General features: G+C 52.1%; 6 protein-coding genes across 6 annotated transcripts; 3 read left to right on the forward strand and 3 right to left on the reverse strand.

Moving 5' to 3' along the window:
• Positions 1–60: 60 nt before the first annotated feature.
• On the reverse strand, positions 61–1,102 carry LRP88_01950 (family 8 carbohydrate esterase; the record flags this gene model as incomplete). The annotated part of the gene is made up of 2 exons (XM_083238621.1): positions 61–428; positions 481–1,102. The coding sequence occupies 2 exons, from the start codon at positions 1,100–1,102 to the stop codon at positions 61–63; spliced, it is 990 nt and encodes a 329-aa protein (XP_083105729.1).
• Positions 1,103–1,896: 794 nt separating this feature from the next.
• LRP88_01951 (uncharacterized protein) lies at positions 1,897–3,612 on the reverse strand (the record flags this gene model as incomplete). Its single annotated transcript, XM_083238622.1, has 2 exons — positions 1,897–1,996; positions 2,045–3,612. The coding sequence occupies 2 exons, from the start codon at positions 3,610–3,612 to the stop codon at positions 1,897–1,899; spliced, it is 1,668 nt and encodes a 555-aa protein (XP_083105730.1).
• A 1,888-nt stretch (positions 3,613–5,500) lies between these two features.
• Positions 5,501–6,643, reverse strand: LRP88_01952 (RHS repeat-associated core domain-containing protein; the record flags this gene model as incomplete). Its single annotated transcript, XM_083238623.1, has 1 exon — positions 5,501–6,643. One exon carries the CDS (start codon positions 6,641–6,643, stop codon positions 5,501–5,503), a length of 1,143 nt encoding a protein of 380 aa, XP_083105731.1.
• Positions 6,644–7,813: 1,170 nt separating this feature from the next.
• On the forward strand, positions 7,814–10,396 carry LRP88_01953 (uncharacterized protein; the record flags this gene model as incomplete). Its single annotated transcript, XM_083238624.1, has 2 exons — positions 7,814–9,185; positions 9,234–10,396. 2 exons carry the CDS (start codon positions 7,814–7,816, stop codon positions 10,394–10,396), a joined length of 2,535 nt encoding a protein of 844 aa, XP_083105732.1.
• Positions 10,397–12,468: 2,072 nt separating this feature from the next.
• LRP88_01954 (cytochrome P450) lies at positions 12,469–14,101 on the forward strand (the record flags this gene model as incomplete). The annotated part of the gene is made up of 2 exons (XM_083238625.1): positions 12,469–12,583; positions 12,639–14,101. 2 exons carry the CDS (start codon positions 12,469–12,471, stop codon positions 14,099–14,101), a joined length of 1,578 nt encoding a protein of 525 aa, XP_083105733.1.
• A 1,267-nt stretch (positions 14,102–15,368) lies between these two features.
• On the forward strand, positions 15,369–17,030 carry LRP88_01955 (uncharacterized protein; the record flags this gene model as incomplete). Its single annotated transcript, XM_083238626.1, has 2 exons — positions 15,369–15,809; positions 15,867–17,030. The coding sequence occupies 2 exons, from the start codon at positions 15,369–15,371 to the stop codon at positions 17,028–17,030; spliced, it is 1,605 nt and encodes a 534-aa protein (XP_083105734.1).
• Between the last annotated feature and the right edge of the window lie 1,766 nt (positions 17,031–18,796).

An 18,796-nucleotide genomic window follows, 5' to 3' on the forward strand; every position in this document is an offset into this window, starting at 1 on the left:
GTCTCCCTTTTGCCAACTGCCTCGCCCACAGTGCGAGGCCTCTTCTGCATCAGATACTCTTTACATGTAAGAGGCATCATAGTAGCCCTTGGAGGCGTAGCTGCCCGTCAGGACAGTCGAGATAGACACTGCCGAAGAAAGCTTAGTGTAGAAAGAAGCTCGGTTGCCCGAAGCTCCAGCACCAGTGTTGCTGTACTCTCCGAAGATGACGTTGCTGGTGCGCTCGTCCCCGGTGTTCCACACCTTCCATCCAGCAGCGTTGATTACAGAGGTCATGCTCGTCTTCTGGAAGACGACGCGGGCATACTCTCTCCAGGGACGGCCGAGGTAGTACGAGCCGTTGGAGACGGAGTTGCCAGAGGCTGCGGCGATGTTGCAGTTGTTGAAGACGTAGTAGGAAGGGTTAGAAGAAGAGTCACGGCCGTTGGCTATTGGAGTTGTTAGTACGCAAGTATTTGTTATATTCCGCTTCTTTCTTACCTGTGATGTAGCCAATGGACGCGCTGACGACGCGAAGGTCGCACTTCTCAAACCAGCTCGAAGCCTTCTGGCCAAAGATAAAGTCAGTGGCACCCTGAATCAGGCACTTAGAGTACAGTTGATAACCCTCGTTGCTGAGAAGAGTGTCCTGGTATCCGGTCAGGGCGCATCCGTAGTATCCGCTGTCAGCGTAGGCGCTCAAGGCGACAGCCTGGCTGCCCTTGCCGTACGTGTTGGCAACGTTGACATTGTACAGCTTAAAGTTGGGCGACTTGACGCGGAGAGTGGCGCTCTCGTCGTTGTTAAGACCATCTGCCTGGCTCTTCTTGGCGGTGATGGTGACCTTGTTTCCGCTGTAGCTGCTGGTGTCGGCGGTGTATCCGTAGATGGACAGCTGAGCTGAGCGGTTGGGCACGAGGACTTGCTCGTTGTAGGTGCCCTGGTCGATGAAGATGCACTGAGAGCCACTTGCGCTGGTGGAGAGGGCGTTGACGGCAGCCTGGATAGTACCGTATTGGCCACTAGACGGGGACTTGCGCACAGTCAAGCATCCGCTTGGCGCAGAGGTTCGGCTGGCAGCAAAAGCCGCAGTAACAAAATTCAAGGTGGCAAGAAACTTCATCTTGTCTACTGATACAAAGTCGATAGTAGTCTGATCCAATAGCTATCATTGATCAAGTCATCCAGCTCTTTATAAGTTCTTTGCTGTCTTCTAGAAAGCCATCTGATTTGCATGCAACGTTCAAACTTTAAACGCGATTGGTGGAGAATAGCAATTTCCAGACGGATTAATACGAGGTAGCAGCGAGGTTAGCCTTGAAGATCATTCGGTTCCCCCGGAGCCACAACTTCCGAGCCTCGTTTCAGACGTTTCAAGTCAAATGCCGGTACCCGGGCAAGTTCAATGCATTGAGTTTGCGGGGATGGTGGATGGTTGGTGGATTAATCTGGGGTCATGTTCTATTGGAGACGAGGGGGGATGTTCCGCCAAGGATTGGATATATCTGTTTCATGCATCATTTTACCTTGAACCCGGTTAGTAAGAAGTCAGACTGAGAACAGCAGTTGAGTTTGGCTGCTTGCCCCTTAATAAGTTGCGGTCTGACACATTGCAGGATAGACCTTATAGTAGGCTCAGTTAAGACGAGACACAAAGCACAACCACAAGGTGGTCAAGGCAACCAACTGCATGAGTGTGAAGCGAATTATTCAATACATTAAAGCTAAGCTGCCCCAAGGCTCCAGTGCCGTCACCCGGCTAGGGCTCGATCCCATCATAGCTATAATTACATACGTGTCGTTCAACACAAAAGTTTTCCCGCCAAGAGAATGGCAAAGTCCATAAAGCATAAGATTCATAAGAATGTAAAAGAGTTTTTTGTCCCCGCCTGAGAAAGGCACACTCAACTGCAGGGATCACCCCGGGGCAACAAAGAAGAGTCGAAGTGGTAAGAGGGTCAGCAGAAGAAGAAGGTAAGAAGACTGCGACTGCTGGGGCCGCCAATTGGGCTCATTTCTAGAGAGATGGTCAGCAGCTGTATCTATCTGAGAGAGAACTATGGACTTACAGAGAAGAGCAATGGCACCCAGCACAAGGAGAGCCAGGGCAGGTCGGAGGTTCTCTCCGCCACTGACAATGACAATATCGTCGTCGGGGTGTTTGCAGACGGTGGGCTCGACCCAGGGAACAACCTCGAAGGGGCTGTAGCCCAGGCAAGAGGTGTAGGCAACCTTGCAGTGGTCAATGACGTCGCCGGCCTCATCGCAGCACTTCTTGTAGATGGCGGTACATTCGATGCAGCACTCCTCGGGGGTACCCTTCTTGCCAGTGTTGGGCTTGGTGCCGGTCTGAGAAGTGGGAGGACCGCTGATGATCTTGCCGCCGTTGTCCTTGCTGTCGCCACCCTTCTTGATGCCAGTAGAGTCGCCGTGCTTGCAGACAGTAGGCTCGACCCAAGGGATGATGTCGAAGGGGTTGTAGCCAAGGCAGGTGGTGTAGGCAACCTTGCAGTGGTCAATGACATCGCCAGCCTCGTCGCAGCACTGCTTGTAGACAGTGGTGCACTCAATGCAGCACTCCTCGGGAGTTCCAGAAGGCTGCTTGGTGGGGGGGCCAACGATGATCTTGCCGTCCTGGCCCTTGGGAGGATAAGAATCATGCTTGCAGACAGTAGGCTCAATCCAGGGGATAATGTCGAAGGGGTTATATCCGAGGCAGGTAGTATACTCAACCTTGCAGTGGTCAATGACATCACCAGCAGCGTCGCAGCAAGCCTTGTAAGTGGTAGTGCAAGTCACACAGCACTCCTCAGGAGTTCCAGAAGGTTGCTTAGTAGGGGGGCCAACGATGATCTTGCCGTCCTTGTGGTCGCCGCCCTTCTTGGGAGGAGGGTAAGGCCCGTCACCGTGCTTGCAGACATAAGGCTTCTCCCAGGGAACAATGTCCCAGGGGTTGTAGCCCAGGCAGATGGTGTACTCGGCCTTGCAGTTCTCGATGATGGCACCGTCGGCGGCACAGCAAGAGTCATAGACAGTGGTGCACTGGATGCAGCACTCCTCAGGGTTTCCGGTGGGCTTGGGGGGCTTGGGCTCGTTGTGCTTGCACACGGTAGGCTCAACCCAGGGGATGATGTCGAAGGGGTTGTAACCCAGGCAAGTGGTGTACTCGATCTTGCAGTGGTCGATGACATCACCAGCAGCGTCACAGCAGGCCTTGTAAGTGGTGGTGCAAGTGACACAGCAGACCTCGGGGGACTCGGTCTTCTGGGGGACGGGGACGGTAGTCATGCTCTTGGAGCAAGCAGTGGGCTCAACAAAGCCAGTGCCGGCGTAAGGGTTGTAGCCCAGGCACTGAGCGTAGTCAGAAGCGCAAGAAGCGTGGTTGGCACCGGGAGCACTGTTGCAAGCATCGTGCTTCGCGTTGCAGTCCGCCAGGCAGGGGTCGGTGGGCAGCGGCAATGGGGCGACCGAGCTGGTAGGAACAACGCTGGTAGGAACAACGCTGGTAGGGGGAACAACGGGCTCAGAGGTGGGAACCGGGTCGATGGTCTCGACGGGCTCGGTAGTCTGGGCCAGGGCACCAGAGCTGAAGGCCACGGTCACAAGACCGGTGAAGGCGAACGAGTATCTCATCTTGATGTTGTAGTTGTGTTTTGTGTTTGTGCTTTCAGGCAAGGAGTGACAAAGTGGGATATAACGAGAAAAAAACAAAGTCGAACCTAAAAGAGTGGCAGACGCAATCGGCTTGTGAACGAGTGGAAGCTGATTGATGCTGATGAAGAATTTCGATTTGAACGGACCATCGCGACCCTTCTTATACTCGGATCTCGCAGGTTGAGGCCGGGCTGTCAACTCCTATGCCAAGAAAGGGAAGGGTGCCTCGGGAATCTGGGGAACATCCCTGGAATTGGCAGAATACGATATTTCCCCGGATTAAGATGCCATACGCCACATGGGGCCAGGCTGGCCCTACCAGAGGTGCTCGTCTAGACGGTCTCCCTTGAGAATGTCTCGGACTCTGACCACTGGGCTGACTTCGGGTATTGGGATAAGCAATGCAATGCAGCCACAGACAACTTAAGGGATAAGCTAACAGGTAAGCATAATGAGGCCTTGTAATGAGAGGTTGGTCTCGTGTCTGTGATAATTTAGCCGTGATACAGTTTCAGGAGTCTGCATATTCAGCTGGGCTGATTAGATCTCACCGATACGAGTCTGCAGCAGGCAAACAAGGGAGAAACGAACACAATGTCTCGGACTATCGGGTTAGGCCCGAAATCCCATCCAATCGCAAGCACTCTGAGTGTGCCACCTCTCGGCGACATGTCTGCCGACGTCCCAGGCCCAGCTTTTCAACGGATTGTAGGGTTATTTCCAGCGCAGGGGTTTGGTTGGTGGCTGCAACTCTGGGAGAATGATGGCTTATGAGTCTCCCTGTGTAGGGCGGAAAGGGAGGGGAGAAGTACATTAAGTGGAGTTGAGATTTGCTGCACATGATGGTTTGCGATTATGTGAATGGCTTCAATTAGATGATGAGGCAAATAATCAGGCTTGCAGAAGAGTCCACAATCGGGATCAGCCATGAGTTGCTTTTGCTTATTGAAAGAGTTTCTCGATCGAATATTTACATTTCGAATCCGTAGACGTGTCCTGTCGACAAACCACACCGCTCTTCTTCACGAACACAACTTTGTCGGCGGTTTTACCCTGGACCAAGCTGATACTGAAACACTATCAGGTTGAGGACCAACAACCCAGTTTTTACACGACGTACACGGGACGGTTAAGTGTGAACACAAAGACTACTCCGCCATTTCAAGTCACCGCCTGTCAACTGCCTAAAGCTGCTCTCATCCATACCTCTCCTCTTTCAGTCCTAAGCCTATTGCCATCATCTACCACATGGAATCTTTCGCCCCTACCCGTTGCCCATTCCACTTCATGAATCTGGCGTTATTCTCCAAATAGTCACGCACTCCGCGTTTCCCGCTGGCATCCGTCCCCTTCAATGGGACCAAGGCCCTTCCAAATCTCGACTGTATCCTGCTGTTAACAGACTTGGCCCGTGACTCCGCTTCGTTCAACACAGCAGCTGTATCCTCTGTTTCTGCCAATAGGTCCTGGCCAACCTGGTACCCTTTGCCCCATGCAACTCCTCCAGCCGGGTTATGGACTGGGTGTTGACCCCGAAATGCCTTGACGACGTTGTTGACCTTGTTCAAAGCCCGACTCATTACACGGATCTCGGTTTTCGTAGATGGTTGATCATCCTTGACCCGATCCAAAGTTCCGAGGTCACCCTTCAGTTCTTGATTCCGCGAAAGAACCTCGGCTTGGATGCTTTTGTCGTACTTATCCGCCTCGATGTTTACTGCCCTGAAAAAAATATTGACATGCTGGCGGAAGAGCTTCGTCTTGCCAGTCAAGTGCTGCCGCACTTCTCTGACCTCGCTATTCAACCCCTGAGCCGTCGCAATTTGTTTTTTACCCCACACCCCCATGATGTTCTCCCCGCCTCTATCTAGAAGGTCGACCGTGAGGGCAAGCTCTTCATCCATTTTCGCCTCCAACTTGCCAGGTAGTCTTGGAAGATGGGCATTTTTCTGGTCGATCGTGGACGGAAGTGCTGGTCGACCTTAGAAACTTCCATGTGGTGGACGCGGTCAGCGAGACCTTCCACCTTGGCGCTAAGCTTTCCTAAACCGTTGTGAACACTGGCAATTTCGCGTCTCTGCGGTGCGGATATTCCTCTTCCGCAGCGGCCTGAATGATCATCAAAATTTATAGGATCATTGTTAACATATCGGTACTGATTCGGCCCATCAATATCTTCTGAAGGATCAGGCGATGTCCACCGCCCCAGCCATGGGCAATAGTACCGTGCGCCACAGTGGTAGGGTCCGGTTTCTCTGTCGTGTTTGTACCGCTGTAAACGATGCTCACGAGAGGCCTTGACTTCTTGGTGCATCGATGAGTAGGTGACCGCACCGAAGGGCGAGTACTCCTCATACGAGATCAGTTGGCCTTCATTGTCGAGTTCCATGTTGTCACCAATTTGGTATCTTGGCAACGTTTTTTCGCCAGTCGCGCTCTCAGTGAGGGCCAGGAGCTCGTGACCCGTGACGTGGGTGATCATGCGCTGAGACATGTCATTCGCGACAAACTTGAGCTGAATCTCGAGCCCGTCAAGGTAACGGGTGTCTCTCTCCTTGCATGTAGGAGACCCAGCTTTGGCAAAACTTTCACTCACCTTTCGAACTCTCTTTCCAGAATAGTCATAGACGTAGTAGGTTGTCTGAGGGATATCATCCTTGGTCCACTGCGTAGAAGACGACCTCAACAAGTTCTCGAAATTCCAGCTCAGCTGAGAATACTGAGGCAGACTTGTCATACAACCAACCTGGCCCCCATCACCAGAGTAGCCGTACTCCTCTAACAGGGATCCAGATACTGTACCAGTCAACCGATTGCTCATCTGGACTTTGGAGTCGGTGCTGAAATAGCTTGGAGAATCATACAAGTAGCGGCGCGTCCACTGAGAAGCCTTCGGTTGATTGACAGCAGCATGGGTCATTTTCTGAATGTTTCCCGCGAGATCGTTCTCGTACGACTCGAAATACTGGTAAACCTGTTGGCCGTCGACGACGCCTTTGGTGGGGTTCATTCCAATTGTCGCATTGTATGGGCTAAGAATGCCAGTGCTCGGAAGAAGGGCCCTCCCAGACGCGGATATCAACTGCCCAATGGCGTCGTAGGTGTACTCGCGCTTGGGCTCGATCCTCGTATTTTGGAAATACTTGGTTTGCTCAGACGCGTCGTAGGTGTGTATGCAGCAGCCCACACAGTCATAGGCGTGTGTCAGGTCTTCAAGAACAGTTACTCGGCCTCCATCCTTGCTGGCCGTCTTCTGAGAGATGAGTTACCTTGAAAGCTCATCGTATCGGAACTCAGTTGAAGTATGATTTCCATAGATCATCTTCAGGGGAAGACCATCAGCTGAGTAAGTCGAGTCTTGGAGATACACCTGTACACTCGAAATATTGACATGCTGGTGAGTGACCTGTCTGACTTGGCCGGAGAGGGTAAACTCCCTCAAGGTTCGGTTTCCCGCTGGACCCTATTCCTCCAATGCTTGGTCCAAATTGTCAAACTGGGCCTTGCGTGTGTATGATTGTGCCTCACACATGCCGTCCAGTATCGATGGGCTTGTGTTCCAGTCCAGCAAGAGTTTGTACTCTTTTGCTGGAGAAAAGGTCTTCTCAACGCAACGCCCCCGAATGTCAAACCGATTATTGACATGTTTGTCAGATTGGTCTCTGATGGTCCAGACCTGCCCTTTGAGGTTCTGATCAGATGTCTGCGGAGCGTCTTCGCCATAGACAATCTGCACAGTCAACTTGGCAACCTCTGACCCATGCTGTGTCCACTGGCCTGTCTCTCGTTGGAGAGCATCGTATGAGTGTATGAAGGAGATACCGCGGCTGTTCTACGACACCAAGGTGCTTCCGTTCACGTCTTGGAGAGATGCGATGTCTCCACCATCATTCCCTGTACCAGGACTTGGCGGTTGAGTTTGTCGTAGAGACTCACTTCACACACCTGGCCGAGGCTGTCAATGTCTCGGATCTTGTTACCTGAGAAATCATAGTAGAAAGCCCTTGAATGCACCTTCCCATCTGCGACTTGCACCGTTTTGACTGAGAGTCCACAGCAGTCAAAGTGTGGAGTGGTGGGGTGGTTTAGCCAAGGACAGCAACTTCAACCTGGCGATCATGGAGAGGAGATCCCATGGAGCGCTCGTGAATGCTACAGCGAGAGGACACCAGAAGCATACATGAAGTGGATCGTCATGAAGTATGCCAAGATTCTGATTGCTGCAGGAGACGCACATTTCCGTCAGGGTACTCTAGAGAGCCTCCCTCTTGCCATCCAACGTTACGTCGAGGCCGGACACATCCTTGGACCCGAACCGCCCAAGGTCCCCAAGCTCGACAACAAGAAGCCTCGGACGTTCGCCAACCTAAGCCAGGAAGACGCTCAACTCGAGCTTGGACTCCCTTTCTCCTCGCAACTGAAAAAGGGAACGCAGCAACAGTTAGACGCGGATCCCAAGGGAGAACAGAGAGTCTGCTATCTTCGAACTACGTACTTCTGCGTACCCCTGAATCCCAAGTTCAAGCAGCTTCGCGGCCTTCTGAATGAGCGTCTTTACGACATTCGAAACTCGCTCGATATTCAAGGACGGCCAGTGACGTATACTATCATTGAGCCTCTCACTGACCCGGGCGCGTTAATGGCACCGGGCATGGGCATGTCCGAGGCCATCGCCGTTGGCTTGGGTGATCAAAGCAGTCCTCTCCCACGCCAACGATTCGAATTTCTCCTCCATCGAGCACTGGGATTGTGTAGCGAGTTGCGTTCCCTGGGAGAACGACTTCTCGCCGCCACCGAGAGGAAGGAGAACGAGTCTTTTAGTGCCCTTCGTCAGCGACAGGCCGTCGCGATTCAGAAGATGATGCTCGACATCAAGAACTTGCAGCTGAAAGAGGCACAGCAAACAATTGACTCTCTGCTCATCAACCGAGAGTCCCAAGTTTCGCAACTCAAGTTCTACCTAGCCCTCATCGGCGAGCCTGAGTCGATCATCCCCACTCCCACAAGCAACTGGGAAGATATTGCGCAGAACATCGATACTCCGACCAAGGACGATCTGCGAATGTCGTCTTATGAAAAGATGGAAATGGACATGACGACCGCGGCCAGTCTTCTCAACACGGTCGCCGCTGGCATTGACTGCTTGGTGGGTCCTCTTTGTGCCATCCCCGAGATTGAGACGATGGAAGCGCCCATGGGTGTTGGAGCAAGTGTCACCGTCGGTGGCCAGAACATTGCCATGATGACTTCTGCAGGCTCAACCTATCTCAAGATGATGGCCATGATGTCTGGTGATGAATCTGGCCAGGCTTCTTGCAAGGCTCAACTCCTCCGACAACTTCAGGATCGCAGAATGCAGGCCAATATTCATGGAAGAGAGATCAAGTCGATCGACAAGCAGATCGAGATGCAGAAAATCAGGATCCAGTCTGCACAACACGAGATCAAGATGCAACATGCCGAGATTGAGGACGCCATTCAAGCTGAGAAGTGGTACCGCACCAAGTACACAAACAAGCAACTATACTCGTGGATGGAGAAGAGCCTAAGGAGTCTATACTACCAAGCCTAAATTCTGGCTCTCAACACTGCGCGCAAAGCAGAGAGTTCCTTGTCTTTCGAGCAGGGCCGCAAGATATCTCTGCTCCATCTTGGTGATTACTGGGACTCTTCTCATGACGGATTGCTTGCTGCAGACCATCTCCATCTTGACCTTAAGAAACTCGAGACAGCGCATTTTGATGCTCAAGATCACGATTTCGAGGTTTCCAAGACGATTTCCCTGACACAGATTGACCCCCTCGCTCTACTATCGCTCCGTCTGAATGGTAGTGCCAACTTCTCTCTCAACGAGTCTCTTTTCGACATGGACTTCCCCGGTCACTACATGCGTCGCATCCGGCCCGTTGCAGTGTCTATCCCAGCTGTTGTTGGACCCCATACCAACATCAACGCGACGCTACAGCTGACCGGCCATCGCTACCGTGTCTCGACGTCTGCTTCAAAGGCTGCGGAGTATATGGCACAGGACAAGGACTCTTTCAGGACCGACCACATCCCCATCTCAGCCGTTGCCATCAGCGGTGGCGCGGGAGACACTGGCGTCTTTGACCTGTCATTCTCTGGACCCAAATACATGCCTTTTGAGGGTGCTGGTGTCATTTCATCCTGGCGTCTCGACCTTCCTACCGAGATTCGCAAGTTTGACTATGAGAGCATCAGCGACGTCCTCAGTCACATTCAGTACACGGCTCAGGGGGGAGGTGCTTTGCTGCGGGCTACTGCCAATGAAGCCGTGCGCAACACTGCCAAGGCTATCAAGACTGAAGGCACACAAGATGGCTTCTGGGCCATGTTTGATCTGAAGAATGATTTTGTGAACGAGTGGTATGGGTTCAGCCCCAGGCTTATTGCTGCAAAAAAGAATGGCAGTGAAGAAACAACGTCAAAGATAAAGCTAGGCAATCTCAGGGATCGACTGCCTTTCTGGTCACGACAGCAGGCAAAGCTTGAGGTCCGTGACATTGTCTGGGTCTCACAGAGCAGCAAGCTCGTCAATGGGGTGTCGATCCAGGGTGTGACTAGGCCTGATGATGGAAGCATCAAGACGGAGGCTCTGGGCAAGTGCACGACTGCGACTTGGAAGGATCTGCATGTCAGGAGCTTGGATGAGTGGGCAGTGGAGGCTTCTACTTCTGTGCTGGATGAGAATGATGAGACGGTGGACAACATCTACATGTTGATACACTATGTATTTCAGTGATTAAGCAAGTACACGACTATAGAGAGGCATAATGCGCGTGTTTGGATTATCTTTCATTTCTAGACCACACTTGGTTCAGCTTGGCCTGCAATCTGCCCGTAGGCCACCCGATGGATGTTGACATTCCGTCTAAGAAACTGAGTACCTCTCGCCTTTCTGCAGCGTCACTAAAATAAATACCGCCTAGACGGGTCAACTCAATGCCTAGTGGAATGCTCGAATATTGATACTTACACGCGTAGAGAACGTGATGTGCGGTAAAGGTTGCACCAACGACAGAGACGTTATGAATCGCAAGGCCAATTGCCATTCGAAGGTGATTCAGTACTGCCCTCTATTTTTCACTTGCATTAACTACAATTTCTCGCGCTTAGTAGGGGACACATACATCCGCTATCAATCGCTCTTCAACCGTATGCAGACTTGGAAGCCACAGTCTGGGCTCGAATATCTGGAGAAACATGCGAGCAAGATGGTAATGTTGGAACCCGAGAACTACGAGCATGAGAGGGTGTTCAATCGAAGAAGGGATGAATCAACGAACCATGTGCGGGATGTGTCAACCACACTACCGGAAAGACTGGCCCAGTCTTGCTATCTGGAATACCTGTACTGCAATAATGTGGACTATAGTGCGCGGGCAGGTTGTTGTGCCATTGAGCAACCTCATGATTAAATCGTGCCCAAGTGCTGGTGTCGAATCCGCCGAATGCAGCAGCCAATACTTGGCAGCAAAGAAGAACTGCCCGGTTAGTAATAGTCTCATCATTTGGATCCTCAAAAGACTTGGACTGTTCGTAGCTGCTGAGATTGACCCGCATCGGCTCGGACTTTATGAGGGAAACATGCAAGTCCTGCCGGAGGACGATCCAGCTTGCCGCCTCTCCAAGACCCCCACGAGCCGCGAAGTTGGATACGTCATTCAACAGTCGCGAACCCCCTTGGAGGTGAATGCCAGCATCAACTTCTTGAATCGTAGTGGACGTTAGAAGCGTGTCTCCGGTTAAAGGTAAGCATGCAACCCACCTGTCATTTCCTCATACAGCCGCAAGAGGACGACTGCGGCCAGAAGGTTCTCATTGATGGAGGCATCAGAATCATCCAAGATGGGTATAAGAATCCTTAGGGCGCAGCTATAGTATCTTTCAGTATCCCCACATTCTTTTCCCGTCATGAGCACCAAGTGACGGGATGAGAAGGCCAAGATGGAGTACGCCAGTAGTGGAAATTGGCGTGCTCGCTTAGGGACCTCAAGGGCAAATGTTTGAGCAGGATCCGTTATGTCTACCTACTCCTTGGGTTATCTTAAGCCTATCAATAGCGTGGGGAATATACCCATGGGGCCAACTCTTGGATGTAATGCATCAGATACCGGGCTTCCTCCCGGTTGCTGAGTGGGAATCCGAATCCATAGGGACTGATAGATGATTGAGGTGACAAGGGGAAGCTGTTCGGAGATTTTCTTGAACAGTCGCATGTTAGTTATTACTTCCCAAGAAGCGTTGGCCATCACCCACTGGCTGTCGTCGGCGGCCTCGTTCTCGGCCGAAGCGCCGATAGGAATCAGGGACGGCGGGATGCTTGGGCCGACAGATGTTTCCATTTCCTATGATAGAAGCCTGCAATCTCAAGTCGGATCGGCCGAGGAATTGATCTTGGGGAGAGAATCGTAAGTCCGGGTCTGGAGATTGTTCTCGAATATTAGTGCCCGATTTCATTGGACCATGTTCTAACCCCAGACTGCAAGATGCAAGCGTGTGATCTTCCCCGCACACCATCATCATTCCAAACAAGCAAGTATTTCCGGTGGCGGGGGATGTTCCACTTGCTTCTTCAAATGAAAAGGGTAGGGCGATCCGGGCCCGATCGAGGCCTGCGTGCTCGCAAGTTACCATCCATGAAGACTCCACAAAGAGGCTAGAACCTCGTCTCCAGCTTCAGAATCTTGGAGTCCAGGTGGGCATATAAGGTCAAGCAAAACTCAACATGGATGTCGAAATGCGCCTTGTTCCTTGTCAGCCAGCACGGACACCTTCTTTCAGACCTTGTTGTGAACTTTGACATAGCTCGCCATGGAGGAAATGCTAGCGCTTCTCGGCATGGCTCCCTATGCCACAGCCTTGGCGATTTCCCTCTTTGTCTACTTTGTCGTCTATCCTTGGATTGTGTATCTCAAGGATGCAAAAGGTTCGTTTTGTGCACAATTTGGTAGGAGCACCATTAACATGTCAAAAACTCCCAGGTCTTCGCAGGTTCCCCAACATGTCAACCTTCTCGGGCATGTCAGACCTCCCATTCATGGCCCTGGCGCACACAGGAGCCCGGTCGGCGCACCTTGCCAAGCTCCACAAGGATGAACCGGTTCTTCGCACAGGGCCCAACTCCCTTTCATTCGGAAGAGTTGCAGCCATCAAGGACATTTACGGCCATGGAAGTCCATGCCACAAGGACGAGTCCTACGAGCTTACTGCCGCGACACATTTCCACCTCGCCGACGTGGTCGAGAAGCCAGAGCATGCGAGGAAGCGCAAAGTCCTGTCTGCTGCGTATGCGCTCAAAAACCTCGAGGAGTGGGAGCACAAGGTTGCCGACAAGGTCGATAGGTTGATCAAGCAGTTTGATCAGCGATGTGCCAGCCCCTATGACAAAGATCCCAAGAGCTTTCAAGATTCAGCCCTCGACTTTCGAGCCTGGACAAACTTCTTCACACTTGACGCCATCGCTGACATCGGCTTGTCGGAGCGTTTGGGGTTTCTTGATCAAGGCAACGACCGCGTTATTGGCCAGGGCAAAGACGGTTCTCGATATGAACTTAACCTTCGCGAGTGTCTGTACCCTACAGCCCGGAAACAGTCATTGCTCCTGTGGAATTACGATCATTATAAGTTCCTCGATAAGCTCTCCAACTTGATCCCATACTATCGTCGCATGGCGCAGGCAAGTCAAGGTTGGGATGCTATCGTCTTGAGACTCTCGAATTCTCGCCTTGAGCGTTACCGGAGGATGGAAATGTTGGACGACTTCTTCCAGGCTTTGATACAAGATCGCAATGGCACGCCTCACAACTTGGAATGGGGCGAAGTGGTTGCCGAGGCCAATATCATGATGAACGCTGGCAGCGTGACGACAGCGATTGCCCTCGCCAACGCCCTCTACCAGCTGATCCGAACTCCTCGAGCCATGGCTCTTCTACACGAGGAGCTTGATGCAGCCCTCGAGCCCGACGAAGTCATCGCCCCGTACGACAAGGTCAAGCATCTTCCGTACCTTCGCGCTTGCTTAGATGAATCTCTCCGCCTGTTCCCGCCGACGACCCATGGCCTACCTCGAAAGACGCCCCCAGATGGCCTGAATATCATGGGTCACTACGTCCCCGGAAACACGACTGTCAGCATTTCTGCCCTTGTCGCGCATCGCGACGAGTCAGTTTTCCATAACGCGGACCAATACATCCCTGAGCGCTTCCTTGGGGAGAAGGGCAAAGAGCTACAATCTTCGTTCATTGCCTTTTCTGCAGGGTCGCGCGGTTGCATCGGTCGCAACATTTCGTACCTCGAGCAGACAGTTTTGATCGCGTCTTTGGTGCATCGGTACGAGTTTGAACTTCCTCGCGGGTTTGAGCTGCAGAGAGAGGAGACGATGAACCATCTGCTTAAGGATATGCCCGTGAGAGTGTGGAGGAGGTCTGTTGCTGGGAAGGTATGAGACGGGACGACTGGAGGATTTTTTATCACATGGTATAGCAGGTAGTAGATTGAGAAGTACCTGGTAGAATAAAAACAACAGTATCAAGGAACCGCGTTGTATCTCCTTTGTTGCGCGTAGGGTACTCGCGATAAGGTCTTAACGCGTTCTTATCAATCTTTCTGTTGTAGCAGTGGGGCCGGTGGCCCCCACGGAGTCCAGGACATAATATCAAAGGACAATCTGGAGTGAGACCTATTCATATGGTGATGATCATCCTTTGCCATTATAACGATTGTTTTCCCTCCTTTCTTTTTGGCACCTTATTGATATGTACTTTCGCAGAGTGGAGGTCCTTTCAACTATGCACTTAATTTTCACCACTTTCGTTTGGTATATTGTTCTCAAGCACTGAGATCAGCCCACCTTACGTCGATGATTAATAAGAAAATCAATCACAATCTGTTATTCTTCCTATGCAGGTGCAGTCATATTTGCTCATAGGCCTTATAATGACCCCAATGACTCAACAACGTGAGCATCACGGAGTATCTCGTTCAAGTGAGAACCCCGCGACGTAAGTGTGGTAGATACCCTAGACCCCCGCGCCACGGAGTCTGGGCTTTCAGTTTAGCTGACACCAGGAATCTCACTCACACATAGCAGCTTGGTTAGAAACATCCTCGTTCTCTTTGACCTACCCTGGACACTTCTAGCGTTGTCACGGCCCAGGCCTTCTTGGTCCAGCCATGAACGACCACACGCGCAAGCCGTTTGGTCAGCTGGATCTCATCCGTTCCCTTGGCGCGAACCATAAAACATGGGGACCCTTGACGCGATCTCAATCCAGGGGGAACTTCCGGCGCTAACAGCAACACTGGAAAATCCTGCCACATTCGAAAAACCCTCAACCACATGCAGCAGCCCATCCCGGAGCGTGGAGAGACCGACTTTAGCACCATCCGGGGTACGGGGCTTTACCCCAGCCCGCGACCTCCCCCATGGGGGGATGGACACTAGGAAAACTTGATTTACCTCGGGGTTCATTGGCTGAAGCCTGGTGTTGAAACCTCGAAGCAAGGACCAAGCCTGAGTCGTGAACTGGACGAGTTAATCACAGCATCAGGAGAGGGTGAACTGCTCTGGCGTGAACTAGCCTAACGGCCAACTCGCGTCTCGAGGATATAAAGTGACGGTGTAGCCGCGTTCGACAACGACTTCAACAACAGCCTTCGAGCACCACTCATTGTGTCGCATTCTTCACTTATCTGCCTCCTCCAACGCCACAATGTCGCTCACCAAGGAAATATCTCAACCTCAACACGCAGAACATGCTGCAGACCGCCCAACTGATGAGGGCTTCATCGAAGACACGGCCCCTGGGCTGTTTCTCTCTCTCTGCGTCGTGGCTACAGCCATCGGCGGCATGCTCTTCGGCTACGATACTGGAGTCATCTCCGGTGTCCTAGTTGTTATCGGCTCTGATCTCAATGGTCGGCCCCTTGAGCACTGGGAGAAGGAACTCATCACTGGTCTCTGTGCTGGCGGTGCTCTCATCGGAGCCATCATCGCGGGCGTCACTGCAGATAAATATGGCCGTAAACCAGCTATCTGGTTTGCGTCTGTCCTCTTTACGATTGGGGCCCTTATTCAAGCTGCGTCATATTCCATCATCCAGATGAGCGTTGGCCGTATTCTCGTGGGACTTGGTGTTGGGTCTGCCTCGATGGTAAGTGACAAACAACTAACATCCCTGTCACACGATTTCTTCTAACTTGATTTACAGATTATTCCCCTGTATATTGCAGAGATTTCGCCTGCCAAGTACCGTGGCCGCATGATCTCTATCGACATGGTCTTTCTCGGAACCGGCTCCTTGCTAGCCTACGCCTTCAATGCCGCCTTTGCCAACGTCGCCCATGGCTGGAGGTACATGGTTGGCCTGGGCGGCATCCCCTCCATCCTTCTCGGCACGCTTCTCTTCTGGTGCCCCGAGTCCCCTCGCCAGCTCTTGTTTCACGGTCAGATGGACAAGTGCGTTGCTGTCCTATGGCGAATGTATCCCAAGGCCGATAACACTCAGATCGACCGTATGGTTGCGTCCATACAGCAGGGCATCAGCGAGGCCAAGGCTCTGAACGAGGAAATCTCCAGCACCAAGGCCCTCAAGAGTGCCTGCACCATCCCATCCAACCGAAGGGCTGCGATTGTTGCCTGTGGACTGATGGCCACGCAGCAGCTATGCGGTTTCAACACCTTGATTTACTATTCGAGTACGCTCTTCCAGATTGTCGGCTTCAACGATCCCGTCGCCGTCGGTACCGTTGTTGCTGGAACCAACTGGCTCATGACCTTCCTTTCTATCTTCCTTATCGATCGCGTCGGCCGCCGCAGGTTACTCTTGTGGACTATGTGGGGGATGCCCGTGTTCCTGGTCATTGCTGCCATTGCCTTCCACTGGATTCCTCTTGATCAGAACATTCTGGAGCTTACGTCTGACGAGGTTGGCTGGCCAGCTATCGTGGTTCTAGTCTCCATGATCTTATTTGTTGCCTTCTATGCTGCAGGACTCGGCTGTGTTCCTTGGCAAGCGAATGAGTTCCTGCCTATGGAGGTTCGCGCCATGGGTACTACGCTGATGAACGTCTGTGTTTGGGGACCCAATATTATCGTCTCGTCAACCTTCCTGTCTATGATGAGGGGAATTTCTCCCTCGGGAACATTTGGGTTTTATGCTGGTCTGTCATTTATCGGCCTTGTTTTCGTCTACTTTTGTTACCCCGAGGCGGCTGGCTTGACCCTTGAAGAGATCAGGACCATCTTTGAGGATGGCTTCGGTGTGCGTTACGCGGCGGAGCTGCAGAAACAGAGGAAGGCAGGGACTCTGGAGCATCGCATGGAGGGTGACCTGGAGTCTAAGATTAAGACGGAGAGTGATGAAGCTGCTTAGTGCTCAGCAAGCCTGTTGCTGTCCCAGTGTAGAGATACACATTGGGTGTTGTCGATCGGATCTAGACTGGAATGCTGTCTCGTAGAGTCTGTAAGAGATGCTTCTACCAACTACACCAGCTACATCTTGTCTACTATAGCAAACTATAATTAGAGATAACAAGACTCCTGTCATTCACTTCATCTTCCCAAGAGATCAAAAAGACGGTGCCACACCTGGATGACTCGCCCGCCACCATTCCCCGCTTCATGGCCCCTAACAATGGCCCACTAAACTAGACTCCGAGGCTGATTTCCCCGCAAAGTTGAACCAGGGTGGGTTATATAACTGGGCGCTGACCTGCCCGTCTCGTCGTCCCCGCCGTAACAAGTTGCCTTTTCCATCCGTTCTCCAACTTCAGCACCAACATGACCCGCACCGGGAGAGGTGAACGAGGGCCAGGTTGCAGGGTGAGTATTTCCCTTCTCACAACCTTGGATTCATCAGCTAAGTGGAACTCGTCAACTAGAATTGCCGTCTCAAGTAAGTATTCCCTGTATGTTGACCCTTGGATACGTCATGGCTGACCTTGGCTGTCTGTATCAGACATCTGAAATGTACGACTTGTGCATCCCCTGAGTACAGTCTCAGGTCACTCACCATGTTCATGCAGGTGACAGGGAATGGCCTTGCAAGCAGTGCAAGAAGAGGAACTGGGAGTGCAATCGTGCGCTCCGGATCCGATTCCGCCACAACTCTCACACAGGGTCAGTCGGAGCATTGCTCTCCTTGCCTGAGTGATGTTGACAGGCCAGGGCCAGTGGATCACGACCAACATTTTCCACCGATCAGAAGTGGTGTAAACTTCCGAGTAACATCGAGTTTGTGGACCAGACATTGGATACCGTGAGGTCCGTCGATATTGATTCCAACGTCGAGACCTATGAGGATGATGCAGATGGCCAAGATTCCCCCACAGCCCCGGAAAGCGAACACGCTGGCGCCCATGCCCATCTACTGAGTCCTTTGACCGCCGACTTGGCCAATACTGAGTCAGATCAATTAACCTACACTACCCTACCTCTTTACCGTTCCCCTCACGGCCTATCTGAACCGCCCTCGCAAGTTACCATCGATTCATCAGTCGGCTACGCCTGGGGTGACGGCCATATTCCTCACCTTGACGACCTTCTCACACTCCATAACAAGCAATACCCGGAAGCCTCACATGCCCACGTAGTAGAAAGAGAAAAGGGACAGTTATTCCGACATTTCATGTTCAACCTGAGCCCTGCATTCGACTTTAGCGATCCAGACAAGGCTTTCTCCAAGGGGCTCGCCCAATATGCCCTAGCCGACCACAGCCTCGTTGATCTCATAGCATCGGTATCTGCGAGACACCTGGGCGCTAGTGCATCATCCACGAGATATGGAGCTGGGTTGGATAGGTCTTTAAGATTCGCTCACAGCCGAGATGCCGCACATTCCATGCTTGAGCAAGACCGGCTGGATACAGCTTTGCTCCAGAGATTTGGACAAATTATGGAAGGTAACAAACTGCCTTGATTCCTGCACCATCGCGCCACATGCGCCCAGATATTTTCTAACCATTCTCCTTTTATTTAGCTGCCCTTCTTATACCTCCAATGCGAGATGGAATCCTGACTTCCTCGATTCCCCTCAGTCACCACCGCCTACCGAAGCACGTCGAGATTTTCAGGAGGCAACTTGTTGGGCCAGCTTACGGCTTGAGGTCTACCTGGCAATACTTCACCAGACATCCTCCA

Source organism: Fusarium phalaenopsidis (genome assembly GCF_050370095.1).
Source record: "Fusarium phalaenopsidis strain FUZ10S chromosome Unknown contig_32282, whole genome shotgun sequence".
In the NCBI taxonomy this organism is placed as follows: Eukaryota; Fungi; Ascomycota; class Sordariomycetes; order Hypocreales; family Nectriaceae; genus Fusarium; species Fusarium phalaenopsidis.